This window comes from Cucurbita moschata, unplaced genomic scaffold, assembly GCF_002738365.1.
Source record: "Cucurbita moschata cultivar Rifu unplaced genomic scaffold, Cmos_1.0 Cmo_Scf00003, whole genome shotgun sequence".
Classification (NCBI taxonomy): Eukaryota; Viridiplantae; Streptophyta; class Magnoliopsida; order Cucurbitales; family Cucurbitaceae; genus Cucurbita; species Cucurbita moschata.
The window spans coordinates 2,092,003-2,111,646 of NW_019268519.1; the positions used below are offsets into that span (position 1 = coordinate 2,092,003).

The window sequence follows — 19,644 nt, forward strand, 5'->3', positions numbered from 1 at the left end:
CAAAAAATCAATTAATGTTAATTTGATCCACACGAAAAAAAAAGAGTAAGTTTATAAAATAAATTAAAGAAGAATAGTGCGGACCTTAATAAATTGATTTAGAGTCACGCCTTGTCATCTCTATTAATAAGTTAACTCGTTAGATAGATTAGATTGACCCAAATGAATAAATCATATAAATTATATGAGTGAATTGGTTCATATAAGTCTTGAAAATTTCACATTTCTAATATTCGCCTTTAGAGAGGCAAATGCAATAGCTACAATATTAGGAAAATATTTATTTATTTCTAAAAGAGAAAAGACAAATCAAGTCTTTGTGTATGAAATAAAATAATAAAGCAAAGAGATCGGAATTATAGAATTGGCAGCATTATCCATATTCTAACCACACGATCATAGAGCGAAGGAGGGATGGCGGTCCTCTCATCTCTTCCTCTCTGCGCTTGGCGCCATCATCGGCCTTCTTCTTCATCATCCTCATCTTCCTCCCTTTCTTGGCTTTCATTCTTCTCTTCCAACTCTTTCTCTTTCCCTACAACCCAACTACCCGTTCCTGCAACCTGTTTTCCTTGTCCTCCACCCATTAGAGTCTCAAACGTTTTCACCCACCAACGGACGATCACAGTTGACAAATCTAAGTTGAGGGTCTCCGAAGCTACCTCCAAGGATGAGCTTTGGGCTGCTGCTTGTCTTCGCGTTCGCACCTTTAATCAGTTCCGCCCCGATTCCTATGACATCGACGTGAGTCATTGAGTTCAATTGAAATCTGTTGGAAGTTCCGTGTGAGTTCTGGGGCTAAGATTTGAATGTATGAAAATTTGATAGCAATTTTCTTTTTGATGTTTTAATTTATCGGGAGTCAATTTATTCAAGTGTTTGAGAACTGGAGACCAAATTATCAATTTGGTATTTTATCTTAAGAGTATCATTATCGACAACTTGAGAACATCATTGAGTGCACATTTGCATACTTTCATCGGTTGTGGATACAAGTATGCTGTGTATATTGATAATGGACTCGAATGGAGAGAACACTCGTGGATTCTTGAGATAGAAGGGAATTGTAGATAAGAAAAACGATAGAGATGGATAAATGAAACGTGAGGCTGGCCTGTCTTAGCTGCCATTTCAAATCCCTCGTGATTAAGACTTCACTTTTCACGTAGTATTTCTTGCTCTCCGTTTGCTGTACTGATGCCGTTACTTCTGTTTTTTTTTTTTTTTTCTTGTCAAGTTCTATTAGGATCATAAGAGGTACTTGGCAGAGAACGAATATGAAGCAATTCAAGAACGTATTGCTGGAAAAAGGGTTAGCTTTAAAAGAGTATCTTGCATAAATGCTACTCTTCCATTAGCCGAAATATCAACCCTAGCCGATGATTTATGTTCAACATGTAAGGTCCGTTTATTTCTTCATCGTTCCCATATGAATAGTATGTATGTACTCCATCCCTAGATCACTTTAGGAATTTCAAACTTTGAAGTTTCAATAAGTTCTGTGGGTTATGTAAATTCTTACATTTTTATTTGCGAAAAATGGTGTTGAGAAGTATGAGACAATGAAAAATGAAGAGGTTGATTGAAGAAATAGCCTTCATTTCAGAAAATTAAAGACGTTATTTATTTTCTTCGTTTGCAATGAAGAAGAGAAAGCTAGCTGATATTGCAGGACAAGCAAGGCACGTGTATTAATCATGCAGCCTCACCTCGCATGAGGTGAATTGCCTCTGTGGTGCTAGACATGTTTAGATAATGAATGTGTTGGAAGCAATGTTGTTTGATAATGTGTGCATACCAAAGTTATGAAAAAAAAATCTTATACCTGAAAAAGAGATGTGGGCTCACAAAAGGCATAATCAGAGGTGGGAAAGGAATCAGGCAGATTGAAAAAAAAAAGTATATTGGCTACTTTTTCCTCTTTATGTAAATGCAGGATCTTCTAATGCAAAAAAGTTAGAATGTTATTTGTAATGCTCTGGCCATGTTTTATCCTTTCCTGCTGCTGTTGATTTTTAGTTGATTGAAGAAGATTATGCAACATTTCATGTCTTAGTTTACACTATATCAATTCTACAAGTTCTACTTGTTCCGATCTCGAATCGTTTATTTATTTATTTTATTATCATTTTCTCTTAGTTTTCTGATGATGGAGAGGACCGAGTTGTTGTTGGATCACTTGACCTTAATCAGTGTATAAGGCTTCCAGATGAAATAGCGGGAATGAAACCTGAGGTAAATGATCAATTTCTTTAATTCTTTAGTTTCTTAAATTATGTTTTTCACTCTTTTGAATAATTGGTCATGAACACGTCTCATTATTATCTACGAAAATCAGAGTCACCTTCTTGGCCCAATTTCTGTTTAACGTGAAAAATGTGGATTCAAAATATTGACTATTATTTATTATCCAAAAACTGGAATTTTTTAGCTCTTGATTGTTTTTTTTTTATCAGAATTTGGTAGCTCCATGTGTTTGCCATTATTCAGATCATTGGACAGTATGTGTTCTATTATTGTTATTGAAAAACCAGGTTGGTTAATTTGAACGTGTAATATAAGGGAGAGCTTCATATGTGTGAATAGCAGAGTAGGACTTGAAGTTGAACAAAGCCTTCGCAGAATATTCTTCTGTAAGCTATAGCAGCTAATACTCGAAAGACTTTATCACCTTCAATTTCGTCCAATCCTTGATCTTATAATCTGGCTGCACTAACATCAAGCATTGTCAGTTTCACTCAATTCAGAATGATGATAAGAGTGTTGGCCTAGAAAGTTGAATAGGTGCTGAAATTTTGGTTGAATTGGAGAATGACAACAGTACATCAGCCAAGAATACTCACTCTGGAACTGTTAGGATCGATTACTTGTCTCCTGTATTTAGTTGTTAAAATTGCTGAGGCTGTGTAGTCTGAGGTTGGTAATTGCAGTATTACTGAGATCTGGGTAACACTCAAAAGGCCTTTTGCCATGCAGTGTAACGCGAAGGTTAAGCAATGCAAGGGCTCCTTCAAATCAGAATGAAGGATATCTCTCCATTTAGAAATATCTTTATAAGATGAAGAGCTATCTGATTTGCTAGCCTTTTCGGTCAAATCATGGATGAAAAGATAACTTCGTAAAGAGTGTCTTTAACTGATTTTGAACCCAAATATTAATTTCTGTCATGAGAATTATCACCTCAAGAATCAAGTCTTCAACCATACAAAAGGCTAGTAGCTTCCTCCTTGCATATGATAACTCTATGGAGACTTTTGACATAATGGATTCAAATGTTACTTCCACTTTGATTAATTTTCAATGGGTTCCTAGTTCCAACTAAGAATCCTTCTATATCTGTGCTCTATAAATAGCTGCTTCAGGCCACTACGTCCAATACCTTTGCTGATTTACCTAATCAGAGAGAGAGTTCTGCAAAGTTTATTTTCAACTTGAATTCCAACTCTACTATCTCAACATATGGTTCATTGATTGCTTTCTCCATTTTGATAGAACTATCGCCTGGAGTCTGCCAGATTGTCCATAAATTTCTGATGTTGCGTCTTCCAGTCTCTTTCATTCTAATAGCTAACTAACAGGGGTTCCATTTATTATTTTTGGTTTTATTGTGCTTGGTTTCTTCCATTTCTTATGTAGTCCTTCATTCATTTGAGAGTTGTTTCTTACCCTTTCTTTTAAAGAAAACACATACGGGCGGGCACACTTTGCAGTTGCACATCCTTCCACATCATCTATTGTTTCCTGTAATCTTCAATGACTAGTGAGGTTTGTCTCCAATTAAGTACACCCTTGTTTTGACATTTCACTGGAAATGTTCCTGACACACTCTAGAATTCATACATCGTTTCCAAATTCATTCACGCAACTGTATGTTTCAATTTATCTGAACCTTGTATTGACATAGATCTGATTCTAGGTCGTGAGTTGATTTTTCATGATAAAAGTATTTCTAAAATACTTTTCCAACAGGGAATTGGTGCCGATTTCGCAAGGGCATACCTGAGCAATGTATGTGTTGCCAAGGAAGTGCACAGAAATGGGTTGGGTTTTGCACTTATTGCAAAGGCAAAGACAATTGCGGAAGATTGGGGTAACCATTTTGTGACACAATTTCATTGATGTTAAATATGGTCATGATCTTTATGAATTATCAGCATCTCCGTCTTTATGGCTTCTGTTTTAGAATGTGGTCTTTAGCGTTTATGGTGACACTTCTCCATGAAAAACTGTCATTTGTGATGCAATGTTTTAATGTTTTAGGCATCAGTGATCTATACGTCCACGTAGCTTTCGACAACGAACCCGCAAAGAACCTCTACTTGAAGAGTGGTTTTGTCCATGAAAGTGACGAACCTGCTTGGCAAGCCAGGTTTCTAGATCGACCACGCAGGATTCTCCTGTGGACTGCTCTCTCAGAACTTCTCTGATATTGCACTGAATAGAGTTTTGCTCATAATTTTACGTGCAATTTTCTCTCTCTACCGGTACACAGATCATTTCTGTTTTTAATTTACTACAATTCTATTCATTGTAAAATTCTGTGGATATGTTGTCCCTCTCCATAATTCATAATATAGCATGAAAATATTGAATTGACAACTCTCTATATTAATGATACTATTTATAAAGTAGTCAATATCAGCTAAATATTAATCTTGCTAACGTTATTGGAACATGGTTACTTGGACTATAGACTTACTCTACTATAAAACGAAAATTAGCATTTGACATTATTTCTTGAGAGGTTGAAGGAGATAATTTACACACATTTCTATATAAGAAAGCAAAATTATGAGATGATATTAGATGAAAATATGTACCAAATCTAATTACACAATATAATTAAATTACAAATATAGAATTATGGAAACACAGCATTGTGCATAAAGCAACACCATAACATGGAAATAGAAAAGTTCATAATCTTGTGAAAGAATGAGCAGAAAGCATGAGCATTTGATTTACGGTGGTTGCCCAGATCTTGTATTTTTGATAATCGTTCTCCATATCTAGCTTGAATGTGCCCTTATTTGTAGTCAACACAATGAGATAGCATGTATTACTCTCCTCGTCCTCATTGTTGTCCTCATCATCTTCATTTTCATGTCTGTACAGCTCAATGTACATATCCAACACAACGCCTGGATACAACAATGTAGCAGTTAAGATAATGGACTCAAAGCCCTTACGTAGTTCAAATGAATGGTATTTTGAAGTGAAAATGACTTACTTTCTTGTTTGGTCTTCAGCATGTTGAGTTTTTTTACCTTCAAAATTACCTGCAAAATTCATTAGGCGGAGATGAGAACAAAACATTTTTTTATAAGGGGTGGAAACCTCTCCCTCACATACGCGTTTTAAAAACTTTGAGGGGAAGCCCGAGAGGAAAAGCTGGAAACATCTCCCTAGTAGACGCGTTTTAAAAGCATTGAGTAGAAACCTGAAAGAGAAAGCTTAAAATGGACGACGAGTTTTAAAAACTTTGAGAGAAATTCTAAAAGGGAAAGCCCAAAGAGGACAAGAGTAGAAACTTCTCCCTATCAAACACGTTTTAAAAACTTTGAGGGGAAGCTCGGAAGGGAAAATCTAAAGAAGACAATATTTGCTAGCGGTGAATGTCTTTACTCTATAATCAACAAAGCGGGTACACATGAGATTATTTCATGAAACCTATGAAGAATTGAGAATCAAACCTTGGTGTCACTGTTTTGGATGATAGAGATGGATCTCTTCTTGTACTTTCCTGAAAAAAAAAAAACTTTTTTTAGTGAAAGAAAATAAAGATTTGATTGGTACTTAAAAGGTTTGTGATTTGAAGTACTTGTGATCTTACCATTTGGGGACTCAACTTTGAGAAGAACACCTTTGGCGAGCGTGGATCTTGATTTCTCAAGATTGAAATCAATCTGAACCTCATGGTTGTCTTCTATAGGTAGCACAGAAGCAACTCCACTTGACTTGTTTCTGTATTCAGATCTTGCTTTAAGCGTGGCCGCTCCTTTCAAGGCTGCAAAACACAAAAGATTATGCAATTCAACTACACAACAAGCACAACAGCCAGATATTATAGCTCAGATTTATAAAGTATGTACATGTAGCTGCCGCAGCTGTGAGTGTGAGAATATCAGTGCCTGTGATACTGCTCATGGCTGACCCAATTACAGTGGTAAGCTGTTCCCTTTTGGCGCCCATTGCTTGGGCCACTTGTGCGCACTGTGCAGCCACCAATGCGGCTGCAGAAGCCACAGCAGCATCCCTCGCGCCGCAGTCTGAGTTGTCATCTCTTGATCTCGAGGTGTCGGCTGCAATCGCCGCAAGTGCAGCTGCTACACCTGCCACGGATATAGCTGCATGAATTTCAGCCCTCTGAAGCCTATCCTCTTCTTTTCTGCTCTGTCTTATCTCCTTTAGCCATTTCTTTATCGACAAGTTCTTGAATGGCACGATTTTCCATTGAAACTGCAATGTACACTGAATTTAAATACGAACATGTGAACTAAGAGTTCAAATGTTTAATAATTTTATTATTACTTTTTATGAAATATATGAACTATTTCTTTGGCCCATGAATCTTGGGGGTCAAGTTCTCTTGGTCCTGTCGCTACTTTTTGTCCATATCATAACATATTAATTAGTGTTCAAATCAATAGTTCAATACCCATTTTCTCTTTGGTGAGATCTGTTCACATCAATACTTCTTCCATGAAGTGAAAGACTTACCCATTTCTTTCGGAAATAACTACTGTAGTTCAACTCCGGATGCATTGCTTGTTGCATCCATATAAACGACTGAAAACAAAAGAAAAAAGTTAAGAATCTTCGTGTATTTAACAAAATGAAACCAAACCACAAGCAATTTGGTTACCTTCATATCATTTGATTTCCACGGTGGTATGGACTCTGCTTCCATCTTTACAGGTTTCTCCACTTTCTGCATCTATTAAGAAACCCCATTAATTACTTCCATCTTCCTGTTTGTAAAAAAAATAAACAAAAACAAGAAATGGGTTCGTTTGAATTTTCTCACCGGAAAAGGATCTGAAGTTAGGGTCACGTCAAGATCTTTGATGGGGGTGTCTATAAGAGCAAGAGATTGATCAGGTTGCAGCTCAGGGTTAAGAGTTTGAACAGCAAAATTGCACCAAGCTCGTGAAAGCACGTCCATCGTCTCAGGATGTGCAGCAGAAGCGCTACTCAAATTCCCATTGGCTTCCATTTGGAGTAATAATCAGAAGTTGTAAGCAGGTGAGGTGAGAGAGGAAGTTCAGTTCTTATGCTGCGCTGCACAAACCCCATATATAACCCAGTTTCTCCCGTCTCTGACACAGTAAACAAACATGATCCGTACCACGTAAAAAGAAATTATATATCTGAAAGGGGTAAAATAATAAAATTTAAAAAAAGGCAATGAAATAGTTAAATGGATGAGGAGGGGATTTGACAGATGGAAAGGGTGTGTTTGGACATATTATATTGCATAGAAAAGATATGAATATGGTAAACACATGGCGACCACTAAAGAAGCATATATATATATATGGAAAGGGCCTGTGGGATAAAACCATTTATAAAGCTTATACCAACCAATGTCCTTTAAATCTAAACCATAGAGGGTGTAGGTATGCACCAAAAAAGCAGCATTAAATGCTGCTGCTGCATTGGTAGCTTTGCTTGCAAGAGCTGTCCAAGGGCCACACCCCCTTCATTATAAATTTTCATAAAAACCCATAATAACCGAACCATGCTTCTTTCTAGGGACAACTTATATCTTCGTTAAAAGTAATTGCAGACATGCATGATTGATGTGTGTGTTGCTTTCTTTTCTTCAAAAAAAGGAATGTGGGCATCATCCCATCATTATACTCTAACTATTTCTTCCCTTTTAAATCTTAATTACTTTACCATTGAGAAAAGGGTTCGTGTTAATTATTATTAACTCTCCAAAAGATTCGGTTAAAGGTGTCGTCTCGATCATCATTATATTCATGTGACTAAAAAAATTCGTTCATTATGTCGAAAGTCTCTTTTAATTTATTTAAGATTATGATAACGAAGCATGAATCTCAATCATTACATCGTGTGTGTGTATATATATATATTATTAATTAACAATCGAATTTCTTTTTTATTTATTTTATAAAAAATATAAGGTAATTTATGTGGTGGTGTGAAGTGGAAAACCATACAAAATAGTATAGTGTGCTCCCAATAATAGAGACATTTCCACATTCTTTTGGTTCTATTCTATTTCGGCATTTATATGAAGTGACATAACACCACTGTTTATGTATTATTAATTTTTTTAATACGGCCTGTAAATATAACTAGGTAAAAAAATTTAATATAAAGTTAGTTAATAATATTATAATATTATTATTTATTAATAAATATCAAGCATGAAATTGTTGGAAAAGTATGCTTGAACCTAATCAAAATTAGTATTATGTATAGGCCCATTTCATTAGAAATCGATATGGGCCTAAGGTTTTGTTAATGGCCCATTAAATGATGACTGGTCCATCATGTTTGGGACAAGACATGGGCCATGGAGCGTGTATATCTTTGTTTCATTTTCTTATCGGATACTAAAACCACAGAATATTCTAATTATTATTTTCTGTTCTCAATGTTTGATATTTATAATAAGTCAAAATCAATGTTGGGTCTCGCTCTAAAATGCATAATGTCGTTTTCTTTATGAATATAACTTTTTTAAAACCCATAATTTAATCGAATCTATCCCGCCTTAAACATAATATGTTTTACGCTTTAGTATAAGAATTCGTCATATACGTAATCTTTATATCTTTTCATGTATGTGAATTCTAGAGAAACGAAACATTATGCATAAGAGTATCTAGTAGACATGTTCTAAAATCGTGAAGCTGATGGCAACACGTAACGAGTCAAAACGGATAATATATGTTAGCAGTGTGTAACAGCCCAACCTCGCCGCGAGCAGATATTGTTCTTTTGGAGTTTCTCATTTTGGGCTTCCCCTCAAAATTCTTAAAACGCATGTGCTAAGGAAAGGTTTCCACGTCAGTATAAAAAATGTTTCATTCTTCTCCCCAATAGTGGGATCTCACAATCCGGAAGAGAAAGCCCAAAGAAGGGAATGAATGTTTTCTTCATGGCACTCGTTCCCCTCTCTAATTATGTAGGACCTCACACACTGTACAATATTTCTTTTGAACGGTATATAATACATGTATAGAAATCCAACGACCACAAAAAAATAATTGTAAAAAATGACATGACACATTCCTTATTGTTGTATGTCGTTGTAAGACAACCATTTTAGCAACATACAACATTGAATTTGACCTAATTGACTCTAACCCTTTACTCAAAAGGTCAAATCCCAAATATTTTCATGAGCTAAATGGCTATGAAACCAAGCATATATTATGACTCAAACAACACAAAAACCCAGATTGAAACTAGACATGGATCAAACTCCAAGCTTTGAATTCAAACACCACACCAATTAGAAACCCAATAATTTAACAACGTGCTGTCACGCTATCAAGATTGAGCATTTATGAACAAAACATTGTGCCAAAAGAATAATGTTGAAGAAACTCACGATACACTCATTCTCCAACATGCATGAACACTATCGGCTTTGGATTTGGCCTTCTTCCCTAACTAAATGCTCCATTATGGAATCCACACGCCACATTCAATACACAAATAAATGCTTCAAACTTTGAACCAAACAAATTCATATTTGTCTTAACTTACATAAACATTTATTATGTACATAAAACTCACAAAATGATCCCAAACTATCACTAACATTAACCTCAAATTTAGCTCTACATATATGTGCAAAACAAAAAGGGGGTTTGATTATAATTATGTTTGGGTATTCATGATGATGATGCTATGTATGCAGTCGCAAGGCATCGCATTACATCCACTTGAGCTTGAAGCGCGGATATGTAGTCTAGGGTTTCTTCTATCAATGAAATTTCATCCATAAATTCACCTCCCGGAACCAATCCCCGAAGAACTTTCCTTCTTTTCCGCACCAACTTCTTCGCAATCAACTCCGCCGCCGGCTTCTTACATTTTCTTCTCATCCGCTGCACGCGGCGGCTTCTTTTGACAATCTTCCCACTACTCCACATAATTCGCGTAATTTTGGGGTTAATAGTCCGGCCCAGAAGGACATCGGCCACGAGGCGGCTTCCGTCGTCAACGGAGGTGGCGGCGATGAGCGCTTGACTCCACCGAGTGGCGCAGTTTCTGGAGGAGGCCAAGGCTATATCTGCGGATAATTTTATGGCGTTTTTTCTCTGGGTGACCGTCATGTTTTTGTTGGAGGTTGTGTATATTTCAAGACCCATCATCCATTTCTTCAAGAATTCTCGTTTTAAACAACTGGGATTGCGCATTCTGATATTGCAACATACATATATATTACAAACAGATAAAACCATGAATTGTTGGCCGGAGATTGAATCGAATTTAATTCATGGGTTGTGCATAAAAAAAAGGAAAAAAGAAGAAGAAAATGAACATACCTGAGAAAAAGTGATGAAAAGTGTAAAATTGAGAGAGAAATGAAGAGGGAAGCATGAGAAACAGAAGAATGTGCAGAAACGAATTTATGTGGTTAAAGCAGGGCAAGGTGGGGCATTTAGAGAGAGACATAGCACATGCAAGCACATGGAGTTCATGTCCCACCACCAAACCCTATACCCCAAAAAAATGTTAATTTTTTTAGAATATGTATAGAGGAAGATTAGTGGAAGAAGATAGAAGGTAATGACAGCCCGTGATTTGCGCCTCTTCTTTAACAGAGTTGGGTGTCAGTAATGGTACATGAAGCCTCAATTTCTGACACACCAAAAAACAGAACCCTCCATGTATCATGCCATTCATAATTAAACCTCAAAACTATATATATTCAACACTTTATAGACTTATTATTAGAGTCAAACTGAAACATATTATCAAATACAGGGGAGAGGGTCCATTATGAAGCCATACGAATAGGCCGAGGCGTGTTTTGATTGCGAACAGAGCATCGAGTGGCAGGCATGTGAAGTGAGAAAGGTGGCTCCTTTCTTGTCGCATTTGGTTGATCCATAACAACCTCCGCTTCCATTAAATCGGTGCTGCAAATTCTCCTCTCTTTAGTCATGTTCGCAGCGGATTCACTCATAACTTCGTCCCCTCTGAGAATTAATCTTCTCGCCGACACTTCCGTAGTTACTACCCTTTTTACATACCCAGCACGCCCTGTATTTGCAGTGCACTCGTCAAACACACACACACGCACACAATCGCTGTGTATAAAGGAGGAGTTTAAGTACCTTTGAAGGATTGGGGTGCAACGAGAGAAGCATACATGTAGCAATCGGATTTCAAATAATCCACCATCTTCTTGAGAAAACTCCGATGATCTTTTGGGCGTTCCCTAATTTCGATATCTGAGATGAAGGATGAACCTTTTCTGGGTGCGCGATAAGAATTGAAGGGTGAAGGAGAAATTAGAGGAGCAAACAAGTAGCAATCAGATAACAGATAATCGATCACTTTGTGAATGTTTTTCTTCTTCCTCCTCCTCTTCATCATTCTCTTCTTCACATTCCCGCCGCCACTCTCAACGTGCACCATTTCCTTCGCCATCCCTTTAATTTTCTCTTGTTTCTTTTTTGCCCAACACCCAGAAACAGAGTCGAAATGGTGCTAGATTGTGCTTCGGCGGTTGGGTTTTGAGGGACGATGATACACGTGCTGGAACAGGGATGCGCCACGGATATTGGAGGATCCGAGAGTTTGACACGTAGGAATAAGATAACAAACCATTCAGTGGGCTCAAAGGCCCACTTTCATGTCTATAAGATTAATTATTGTGGGAGCATTTTGTTTTTTCTTTTTTTCTTTTAATTTTTTATTCATCATATAAAACATCATAAGAGAAAGAACTACACCACATTTGTTTAATTCGTAATGTAAAATCCCAAACAATTGTAATACACATAAAAAAAAATGCGGTTAATTGGATGAGACTGGTTTTAGGCCATGTTTTATAGCGGCTTCCCAGACAGGGTCGATTCTGTCGACGTCCAAAGCCCCAACCTCATGGTGAGTCCATCCTTCCAAATAGTGCACCACACCGCCCGCATGACACGCATGCACCACTCCTCGGCTCATCGTATACTGCCCAGACAGACAGACAGACAAACAAACAAACACACAACCACCTTGGTGAGTTGTTATAATTTAATATGGTATCGTAACAAACCAAATGATGTAAACTGATACCTCGCAGTTGCCAAGGCCTTGGACGTCGTCAGGCAAGCGCATGGCGGCGAGGTCGCCATAGGTGCAGTCTCTTCTGAAAGCCAAGATGGGAGGGACTACAAATTGATGGAAGTGAGTTCCTTTTGGGGCCCAACTCTGCTCTCTTGGAGTGATCCATTTCCCAACGATCCAAGTCTGTTGGAGTTTGACAACACATCAACATCAACCATATCTTAATTAGCAAGTAGTAGTTTTTTTTTTTTTTTAAATTAATGTTAGTTACCTTGCAACTGCGGGCAGCTTGGTACTTGGTCACCTGAACCAAGTAGTTTTGACAATCCACAGGGGCTTCTTTCTGTATTTTCTCAAATCTTTCCTTGGAAAGTGTAAGCATCTACAAGGGGGCAAATGTTCAGAAACAGAGCATCTAATACAGTTTTGTATTAATTTGTTAATGCGGCCTAAGAGAAACTTACAAGGACTCGAACCTTCCTTCGACAGAGGTAGAGGGCGATGGCTCTTCCAAGCTTGGAAGTGGCTCCAGTTAGAAACACTTCCTTGACATCCTTTGGAACTTCATGGAGAATGACAGCAGCTGTTAGGGTATTCCCATGCACAACTCTTACCCTAAGATTTGGATGTTTGTCTACAAAAAGTGTGCCCCCACCATTTAGAGCTTCATTCTGTCCACAAAACCCCAAATATGTTATTTCAGACCGATCACTCAATCATATTTCTTTTATTTCACTCTATGTTTCCTTATCCATCCCTCTTGGATCTTGCCAAATCTTAAATCTTTGAAGTATTAATTATATATGAGGTAAATAACTAAAACAAAGCCACTCTTAAATGCCTCCAATTCTAACGTCACAAGTCCGCCGCTAGATGATATTGTCCTCGGTGGGCTTGTACTTTCACGTTTTTGCCTCAACGTTTTTAAAACACATCTACTACTAGGGAGAGGTTTCCACACCTTCATAAAAAATGTTTTGTTCTCTTCCCCAACCGAGGACACTGGACCCTAAAGGGTGGTGGTTGGGGGGTCCCACATCGGTTCGAGAATGGAATGATTGTCAGCGAGGATGCTGGGCCTCGAAGCAGGTGGATTGTGAGATCCGACATCAATTGGAGAAGAGAATGAGTGCCAACAAGGACTCTGGGCCTCGAAGGGGGGTGAATTATGAGATCCTACATCGGTTGGAGAAGGGAACGTGTGTCAGTGAGGACGCTGGGTTTCGAAGGAGGATGAATTGTGAGATTTCACATCGGTTTGAGAAGGGAACGAGTGCCAGCGAGGACGCTGGACCCCAGAGGTGGATTGTGACATCCCACGTCGATTGAGGGGGAGAACAAAATAATCTTTATAAGAGTGGAAACCCTCTCGCTAACAGATACGTTTTAAAAACATTGAGGAGAAGCTCGAGAGGAAAATCCCAAAAAAGACAATATCTGTTAGCGATAGGCTTAGGACATTACACAAACGGGTAGGAAGAGGAAGATTAAACCGACTGAAAGTCATTAATTTCCGTCACCAACCCTATTCAGAGATGATCAGAGTTGCATTAAACCTTTTGACAAAAGAAATAAAGGCACAGCCTCCTACCCCTACCTTATTAAGTGCAGCAAGGCTGATGACCTTAACCCCCAACTTGTCAGCTCTCAGAATTGCATCTTCTATGTGCTTGTTGATGCCATCTTTTGCAAATGGCAAGAAATACTGCCAAACACCAAATTTATTAACATTCATATAACCCGGAGATCAAAAATCCAAACTTGGAGATGATTATTAAACAAATGACCTGAAATCCAAATCTTGGAACCACCCATGTCTGGTGAAGCGACTTCCTAAGGTTGTAAAAACTGTAAAGGAAGGTTTTTGATCTTGCCCACATCACAAGCATCACTATGAAGGTAGTGGGCCATGCTGGAAGCAAGAACAACCTTGTAACATAGGGGTGTGAAGCAAAGAATCTTGATACAAATGGCGAATGCATTGATGAACAAACATCCACCACATGGGCTAGAAACACAAAATCTGGCACCTTCCCGTTTTTTCCTGCATTCATTATTATTGTCATTAAACCCCTCATTACATCAAAAATACAGCCACTATGCTTTAAAGTTGAAGAACATGTAGAGAGTTAGATATTAGTTTTGGTGAATAGTAGATTTTGGCAACATAATAAATGCTTTCTCATCCAAAAATCTTGAATATATGAAGCTTTTTGAATGCGTTAACGTGAGGAGGCGCATCTTTATGAGGTTAAGCACTAAATGAGAGGTTGTAACTACCCATTAATAATGAGGATTGAATCGGATAGTAAAGTGAAACAAAAACGCGCATTGAAAACCCCAAAACCCCCCATTTAGTTACGCAATTAATGTCCACAAATATCAAACATCGATAGCAAAAGACAGGGAAAGGGAAATGGACCTGCGTTTGAGCTTATCTCTTTATGTAATTCCCATGACTTCTCATCAACTGTGTTTCCGATGGCATCAAACAGAGGCATGAAGAGGCAGAAATTGGCTCTCTTCTCTGTGTGGTGAAGTGTATGGTACCTTAAAAATGTCCATAAACGCCAATCAATCGCCTTTCAGCTTTAACCACCGGTAAAAACAGCAACAAAAAAAAAAAAAAAAATCTTCATTTTTTCTCTTTATGTTGTTTTGGAACCTTATTCAAGCATGATGAAAGCGATTTATGCACCACGAAGAGGCAGATGTGTCAAGAATCCACAAAGGCATTTAATTTCATCGATAATGGGTGAAGAACGGTGAGTACTTACGTTGGGTTATAGAGCAGATATTTAAAAACTGGAATTGCTTCATACAGCCGATGTGGGACAATCTCAACATTGGAAAGCCCTAAGCATCTGAGAAAGTCAAATATTAAAACGTAGGAGAAGATCATGGCCGTTGATCCATACCCCAGAAGACATGTTCCAACAATTGGCGTTCCAATTACCATACTTAATGCAAGATATTCCAGAACTGTCCCATTTCCAGCTTTATTGGAAAAAACAAAACACAAAAGACAAAATTTTGAGAGATTCAAGACGAGAAATGAAAATAAACCAAAAGGGATTTAAGTTTGTGAAGAGTTGGGTCACCTGTAAAGGACTGAGGGACTGGAGAAGAATGATGAAGAGAATGGTAATGAGTAAAAAGATAGTGTTTAGTGTGGAAGTATCTATGCAACACGTAAAACAAAGGCTCTGCAACTCCCACATGGAGGATCAGAACTGCAATTAACCCTTTTGCGTTCCAAAGCGGTAGATATCCAAGAGAAGGAAACAAGTACACCATCAAGGAACCCATTAGAGCTTGAAGTAATAAGAAGTTATCCCTGAAAAAAAGTTTGAATCTTTAAGCTTTTTTCCCCAACCCCATATGAAGTAATTGAAAACAAAAGCAATTCCATACCATTCCCATTCCATATCAATCTGCTTGAAATCAATTCCTTGTTGGAGAATCCTGCGGTTTCTCGTCAAGAAAAGCATGGTGCTGTAAGAGCTCCAAGCTATATGAACTCCCACTCTGAGAAAACAGAGAAAAAGAATATGGAGGCACCAATTGTTTGTGATGTTCCCCTCTACATGTAATGAGTATAACCCATTTGCAAGCAATGGCCCATATAGCAAATACTGCACCATACATTCAAAGTACAAACAAATTCATCTACCAATACTAAAATTCCATAGTTTCATCAAATTTAACCTCCAAAAATACCTTGAAGATGCCAAAGTTGTCCCATGGCCAAGATGATAATGGAGCAACCATTTCGGTAAATCCCAAATGAACTCAGTTGGTGTAGTTAGGTGTCTTTTTCTACCCCTTTAAGGAAAGGAAGATTTCAAAGAAAGAAAGGAAAAGGCCTGAAACTATGAATCTTCTGATGTTGTTGTAGGGAAAGGAAGATCTTCCACTTGCTTCTCCAAATTGTCCCAAAGCGCCCTCGCCCTCGCTTTGATCAGACTAAGTGTGCATATATATATATATATATATCTAAAGAAAACAAAAATTGTTGGTCCAGCTCCCCAGTGGGCACCCTTTATAAATGCTATGAACAAACCAAATCGGTGATTTGCAACAGAAGTTGACCCGACCAAGTACCTGCATTACTACTCCCATTTCTCTTCGTACACGCATGCATGTATACATACATACATACATCTATACATACATGTTATGGGTATGGGTATGGATATGGATATGATGTAGTTTAAGTAGAGCCGGTGGAGGCCCAAAATCCATGGCATATAGCGCGCCTCCTGTCCAAACCCGTAGAGTCGCACAGCTGTAGTGATGCCATAATACTCCTAAAAATTTAATGCTTAATATGGTTGGGACAGTAGGGGTTGCTTTTAGGCGGTTTGGATTGTTTATCAAAGCTCATTTGAATTACTTCTTAAGAACCACCCATAGCCACTGCAACGACCTAACCAATAAGTTCCATTATTATTCTAAGAACATAATATACATGGAGAAACTGTTTTGACGTGGGAAGGGAATATTGGCCCGATGAGACGAACCATATATAAAACATTTGCATATCCATTGGTGAGGCAATTAAATATTGAATTGAGATCTTACATTGGTGGAAAAGAATAACAAAACATCTTTTATGAACGTGTAAAAATCTCTCTCCAATAGAAACGTTTTAAAATCTAAATAGATATTATTGTTAGGAGTAATCGTTTATTCCTTAAAAAAAAGAAGGTAACTTGGATTAGAGAGGTAATAAATGGGATTAAAATGAAGTTGAATGGTTGGAAATATCCACGTGGCTTAAAAATATATTATATATATATATATGGTCACACCACACTTGCCGCTCCCTTATATGGAGAGGGCGGCGATTGTGATTGGGGATAGTGTGGTAAATGGGCGGTTTTCGTCGGAGAATAATAGCTTTTGGCCCATAGTGTTAGGCGTGGCTCGTGACCTACCTCACTCACCTACGCCACCTAACTCTAACCCTAACACCATCATTTTTTCAAATTAATTTTTTTTTTCACACGTGCAACATTTTTTTTTTTTTCCTCAATCATTCATTCTTTGGTTTTTTTCTTTCTTAATAACCATTTAATCACAAACTAAAGTGTAATAGGAAGGACCCGACTAAATGTTAGTATCCACTCACCCTCAATCCCAGATATAGAACATAAATAACATAAGATACAAGAAAAAATATACACAGTAACACTAAGACAGATAGAAAGCTTATATTTTGATTGAAAATATTGGTATAGAATATCACTAATTAAGGTTGCTCGACATATATGGTAGTGTATAGTATATGTTTACCTAAATTATACCTTCAATAAATAAAAATTATACGGGAATAAAGGTAGGTGTAGCATCTCAATTTGGGTGGAATAAAAGATTAATAAAGAGGAGAGATGGTGGGGCGGATAAATAACATATAGTTGTAGAAATCCGTCTAATTTTGTAGAGAGTTATTATTTTATTTATTAAAGCACATAAAAATTGGTGATTGAAATTGAAATGAAAATTGAAATGAAAATTCATTTGATTTGGAATTAACCACGTAAGAGCTATTCATTATGACCAAGCATTTTGTTCCACACGCATAAATAATTGAATCCCCAGTTGTTGGGCAGTAGAAGTTTGTTCATTATATATTATTATTATCAAAATATAACCTATAGTTCTTCATTTATTCATTCATTTATTTATTTATAAATTTGTCACATTCATACAACCCCAACTCCAAACCACCATCCACCCTCCACCAGAAATATACCATTAAACACAATCCCCTCTCTATATAATAAATATGTACCGATCAAATTTTGAAAGTATAGGATCATCAACAACACATTAATGAATTGAATTTATAATAACCAAATATAATTTTTATAATCAATGGTACAAATGCAACGTTTAAAGGAAGGAAGAGAAAGTTGGACTTTCTATCTTCCTCTTGATTATCTTTGGTGTGTAAAGACATTTCAAACGCAACATTAATTAACGAGTCAATTTTTCAACATCTTTAATAACAGTTGAAATTGTTAGGCATATAAGTCACTAAAAACACATTGAGTATAACCAAAAGAGGAATATAAAGAAGTGAAAAGAAAATTTTAAATAGGCCAATTGCGATTGTAAGCATATTATAGCATATGGCTACTTGCAAATAATTTCCACCATGCATTTATTTAAGTTAAATTGAGGCTCTAAGCATGGCTCCTATTTTTAGCTTGTTTTTCAGCCCCAGCCTCAGCTCGAACTAAAAAAGGTGGCACCGTACCCCTACCTCGTACAACAATTTACTTTGTTTTTTTTATTTATTTTTTCTTACCCCATCCACTTAATTATATTTTAGAAACTAAAAATTAAATAATAATGGCCAATTCTACGTATATAACGTACAATTCTAAATTAAATAATTAATTTTGTCACCAATTTTTTTATATTAACTGAGAAGTCACCACGCATTAAATAATGAGAGAGAAATTTTTAAAAAATAATTTAAATAATTATTGAGACCAAACAGAGTTTTTAAGTCACACCCAAAGAGACCGTCAAGTCCACGATCAACGACTGGATAATTTAAAGTAAAAGAGTTGTGGTTTCCAATAATTTGGGATCTTAGGCTGTGCTGGCAGAACCCACAAATCTCCAATAATTTAAATAATTCCACAGCAACATTATGAAAGGCCATTTTAATACAACATCCAAAAAAAAACAAAAAAAAACCCATTTTTACCGCAGATTCTTTGAATTTTTTACGCTACGTATGTGTACAAGGATACAAATACCTATAGTGTATTTTAAAAAAATTAAAATTATTTTCATTGGATCAAATTAAATATTTGAAGTATTGGACCGAGCTATTGAGATGGGCCAGTCTTTGATCCCGTAAGCTCCAGCATGGGCTTACTCTGGTAGATATGGGCCCATAATTTAGACCCGGTCTTTCATGGTTAAGCTCTGAACCCCACTCTGTCGCTCTCCGAGTGTCCTATAGATACGTGTTTGTGCAAAATTGAAGTCCACGGATAAACACCCTTCGGCGCCTCGAAGTAATCTTATGATCCATGGCTCTCGTTTCTTTATCTAAACCACACTACAGCCGTTTCCTGGTTTCTTTTCCAGTTCTTCCATTTCGAACCCGACTGCCCTCAGTTTGCTTCATTTCTTCCGCTTCACTCAAAACCGATCTCCTCGGCTACTCAAAATGAAAGCCCCAATGATCAATCCGCCAGCTCTGATGCCGCACGCAGTGGCTGTTAACAGCGCAGAACAAGTTAGGGGAAGTATACAGTGGCTGTCCCACGCAGCTAATTTATTAATTTAGGGAATACAGATGGTTTGAGGACTTTTGGGAAGCTCAAAGCTTTATACTCAAAATTG

The 19,644-nt window shown here is 37.3% G+C and overlaps 4 protein-coding genes across 10 annotated transcripts; 1 reads left to right on the forward strand and 3 right to left on the reverse strand.

Annotated features, from left to right (window-relative positions):
- Window positions 1–344: 344 nt before the first annotated feature.
- On the forward strand, window positions 345–4,599 carry LOC111435752. Of its 3 annotated transcripts, XM_023073278.1 has the most exons (6): window positions 345–486; window positions 529–744; window positions 1,247–1,402; window positions 2,140–2,235; window positions 3,970–4,090; window positions 4,261–4,599. In XM_023073278.1, exons 1-6 carry the CDS (start codon window positions 415–417, stop codon window positions 4,425–4,427), a joined length of 828 nt encoding a protein of 275 aa, XP_022929046.1. In that variant the 5' UTR covers window positions 345–414; the 3' UTR covers window positions 4,428–4,599. The 3 variants fall into 3 exon arrangements, with proteins under 3 accessions (XP_022929046.1, XP_022929037.1, XP_022929056.1); XM_023073269.1 differs by having other exon boundaries at window positions 346–744; XM_023073288.1 differs by lacking the exon at window positions 1,247–1,402 and having other exon boundaries at window positions 346–744.
- A 203-nt stretch (window positions 4,600–4,802) lies between these two features.
- LOC111435727 (VAN3-binding protein-like) lies at window positions 4,803–7,551 on the reverse strand. Of its 4 annotated transcripts, none has more exons than XM_023073239.1 (8): window positions 7,028–7,551; window positions 6,866–6,931; window positions 6,721–6,789; window positions 6,093–6,471; window positions 5,834–6,007; window positions 5,694–5,743; window positions 5,231–5,279; window positions 4,803–5,141 (listed from the first exon to the last, which is right to left on the reverse strand). In XM_023073239.1, exons 1-8 carry the CDS (start codon window positions 7,214–7,216, stop codon window positions 4,918–4,920), a joined length of 1,200 nt encoding a protein of 399 aa, XP_022929007.1. In that variant the 5' UTR covers window positions 7,217–7,551; the 3' UTR covers window positions 4,803–4,917. The 4 variants fall into 4 exon arrangements, with proteins under 4 accessions (XP_022929007.1, XP_022929000.1, XP_022929024.1 ...); XM_023073232.1 differs by having other exon boundaries at window positions 6,866–6,937; window positions 7,028–7,546; XM_023073256.1 differs by having other exon boundaries at window positions 6,093–6,459; window positions 7,028–7,538.
- Window positions 7,552–9,675: 2,124 nt separating this feature from the next.
- On the reverse strand, window positions 9,676–11,791 carry LOC111441170 (transcription factor IBH1-like 1). 2 transcript variants are annotated; one of them, XM_023078123.1, is made up of 3 exons: window positions 11,328–11,786; window positions 10,533–11,253; window positions 9,676–10,404 (listed from the first exon to the last, which is right to left on the reverse strand). In XM_023078123.1, exon 3 carries the CDS (start codon window positions 10,401–10,403, stop codon window positions 9,876–9,878), a length of 528 nt encoding a protein of 175 aa, XP_022933891.1. In that variant the 5' UTR covers window position 10,404; window positions 10,533–11,253; window positions 11,328–11,786; the 3' UTR covers window positions 9,676–9,875. The 2 variants fall into 2 exon arrangements, with proteins under 2 accessions (XP_022933891.1, XP_022933890.1); XM_023078122.1 differs by lacking the exon at window positions 9,676–10,404 and having other exon boundaries at window positions 10,884–11,253; window positions 11,328–11,791.
- Window positions 11,792–11,879: 88 nt separating this feature from the next.
- LOC111441168 (protein ECERIFERUM 3-like) lies at window positions 11,880–16,240 on the reverse strand. Its single transcript, XM_023078121.1, has 11 exons — window positions 15,994–16,240; window positions 15,688–15,908; window positions 15,375–15,610; window positions 15,051–15,270; window positions 14,696–14,823; window positions 14,061–14,317; window positions 13,871–13,978; window positions 12,738–12,944; window positions 12,545–12,655; window positions 12,283–12,456; window positions 11,880–12,177 (listed from the first exon to the last, which is right to left on the reverse strand). Exons 1-11 carry the CDS (start codon window positions 16,042–16,044, stop codon window positions 12,013–12,015), a joined length of 1,878 nt encoding a protein of 625 aa, XP_022933889.1. The 5' UTR covers window positions 16,045–16,240; the 3' UTR covers window positions 11,880–12,012.
- Window positions 16,241–19,644: the final 3,404 nt, after the last annotated feature.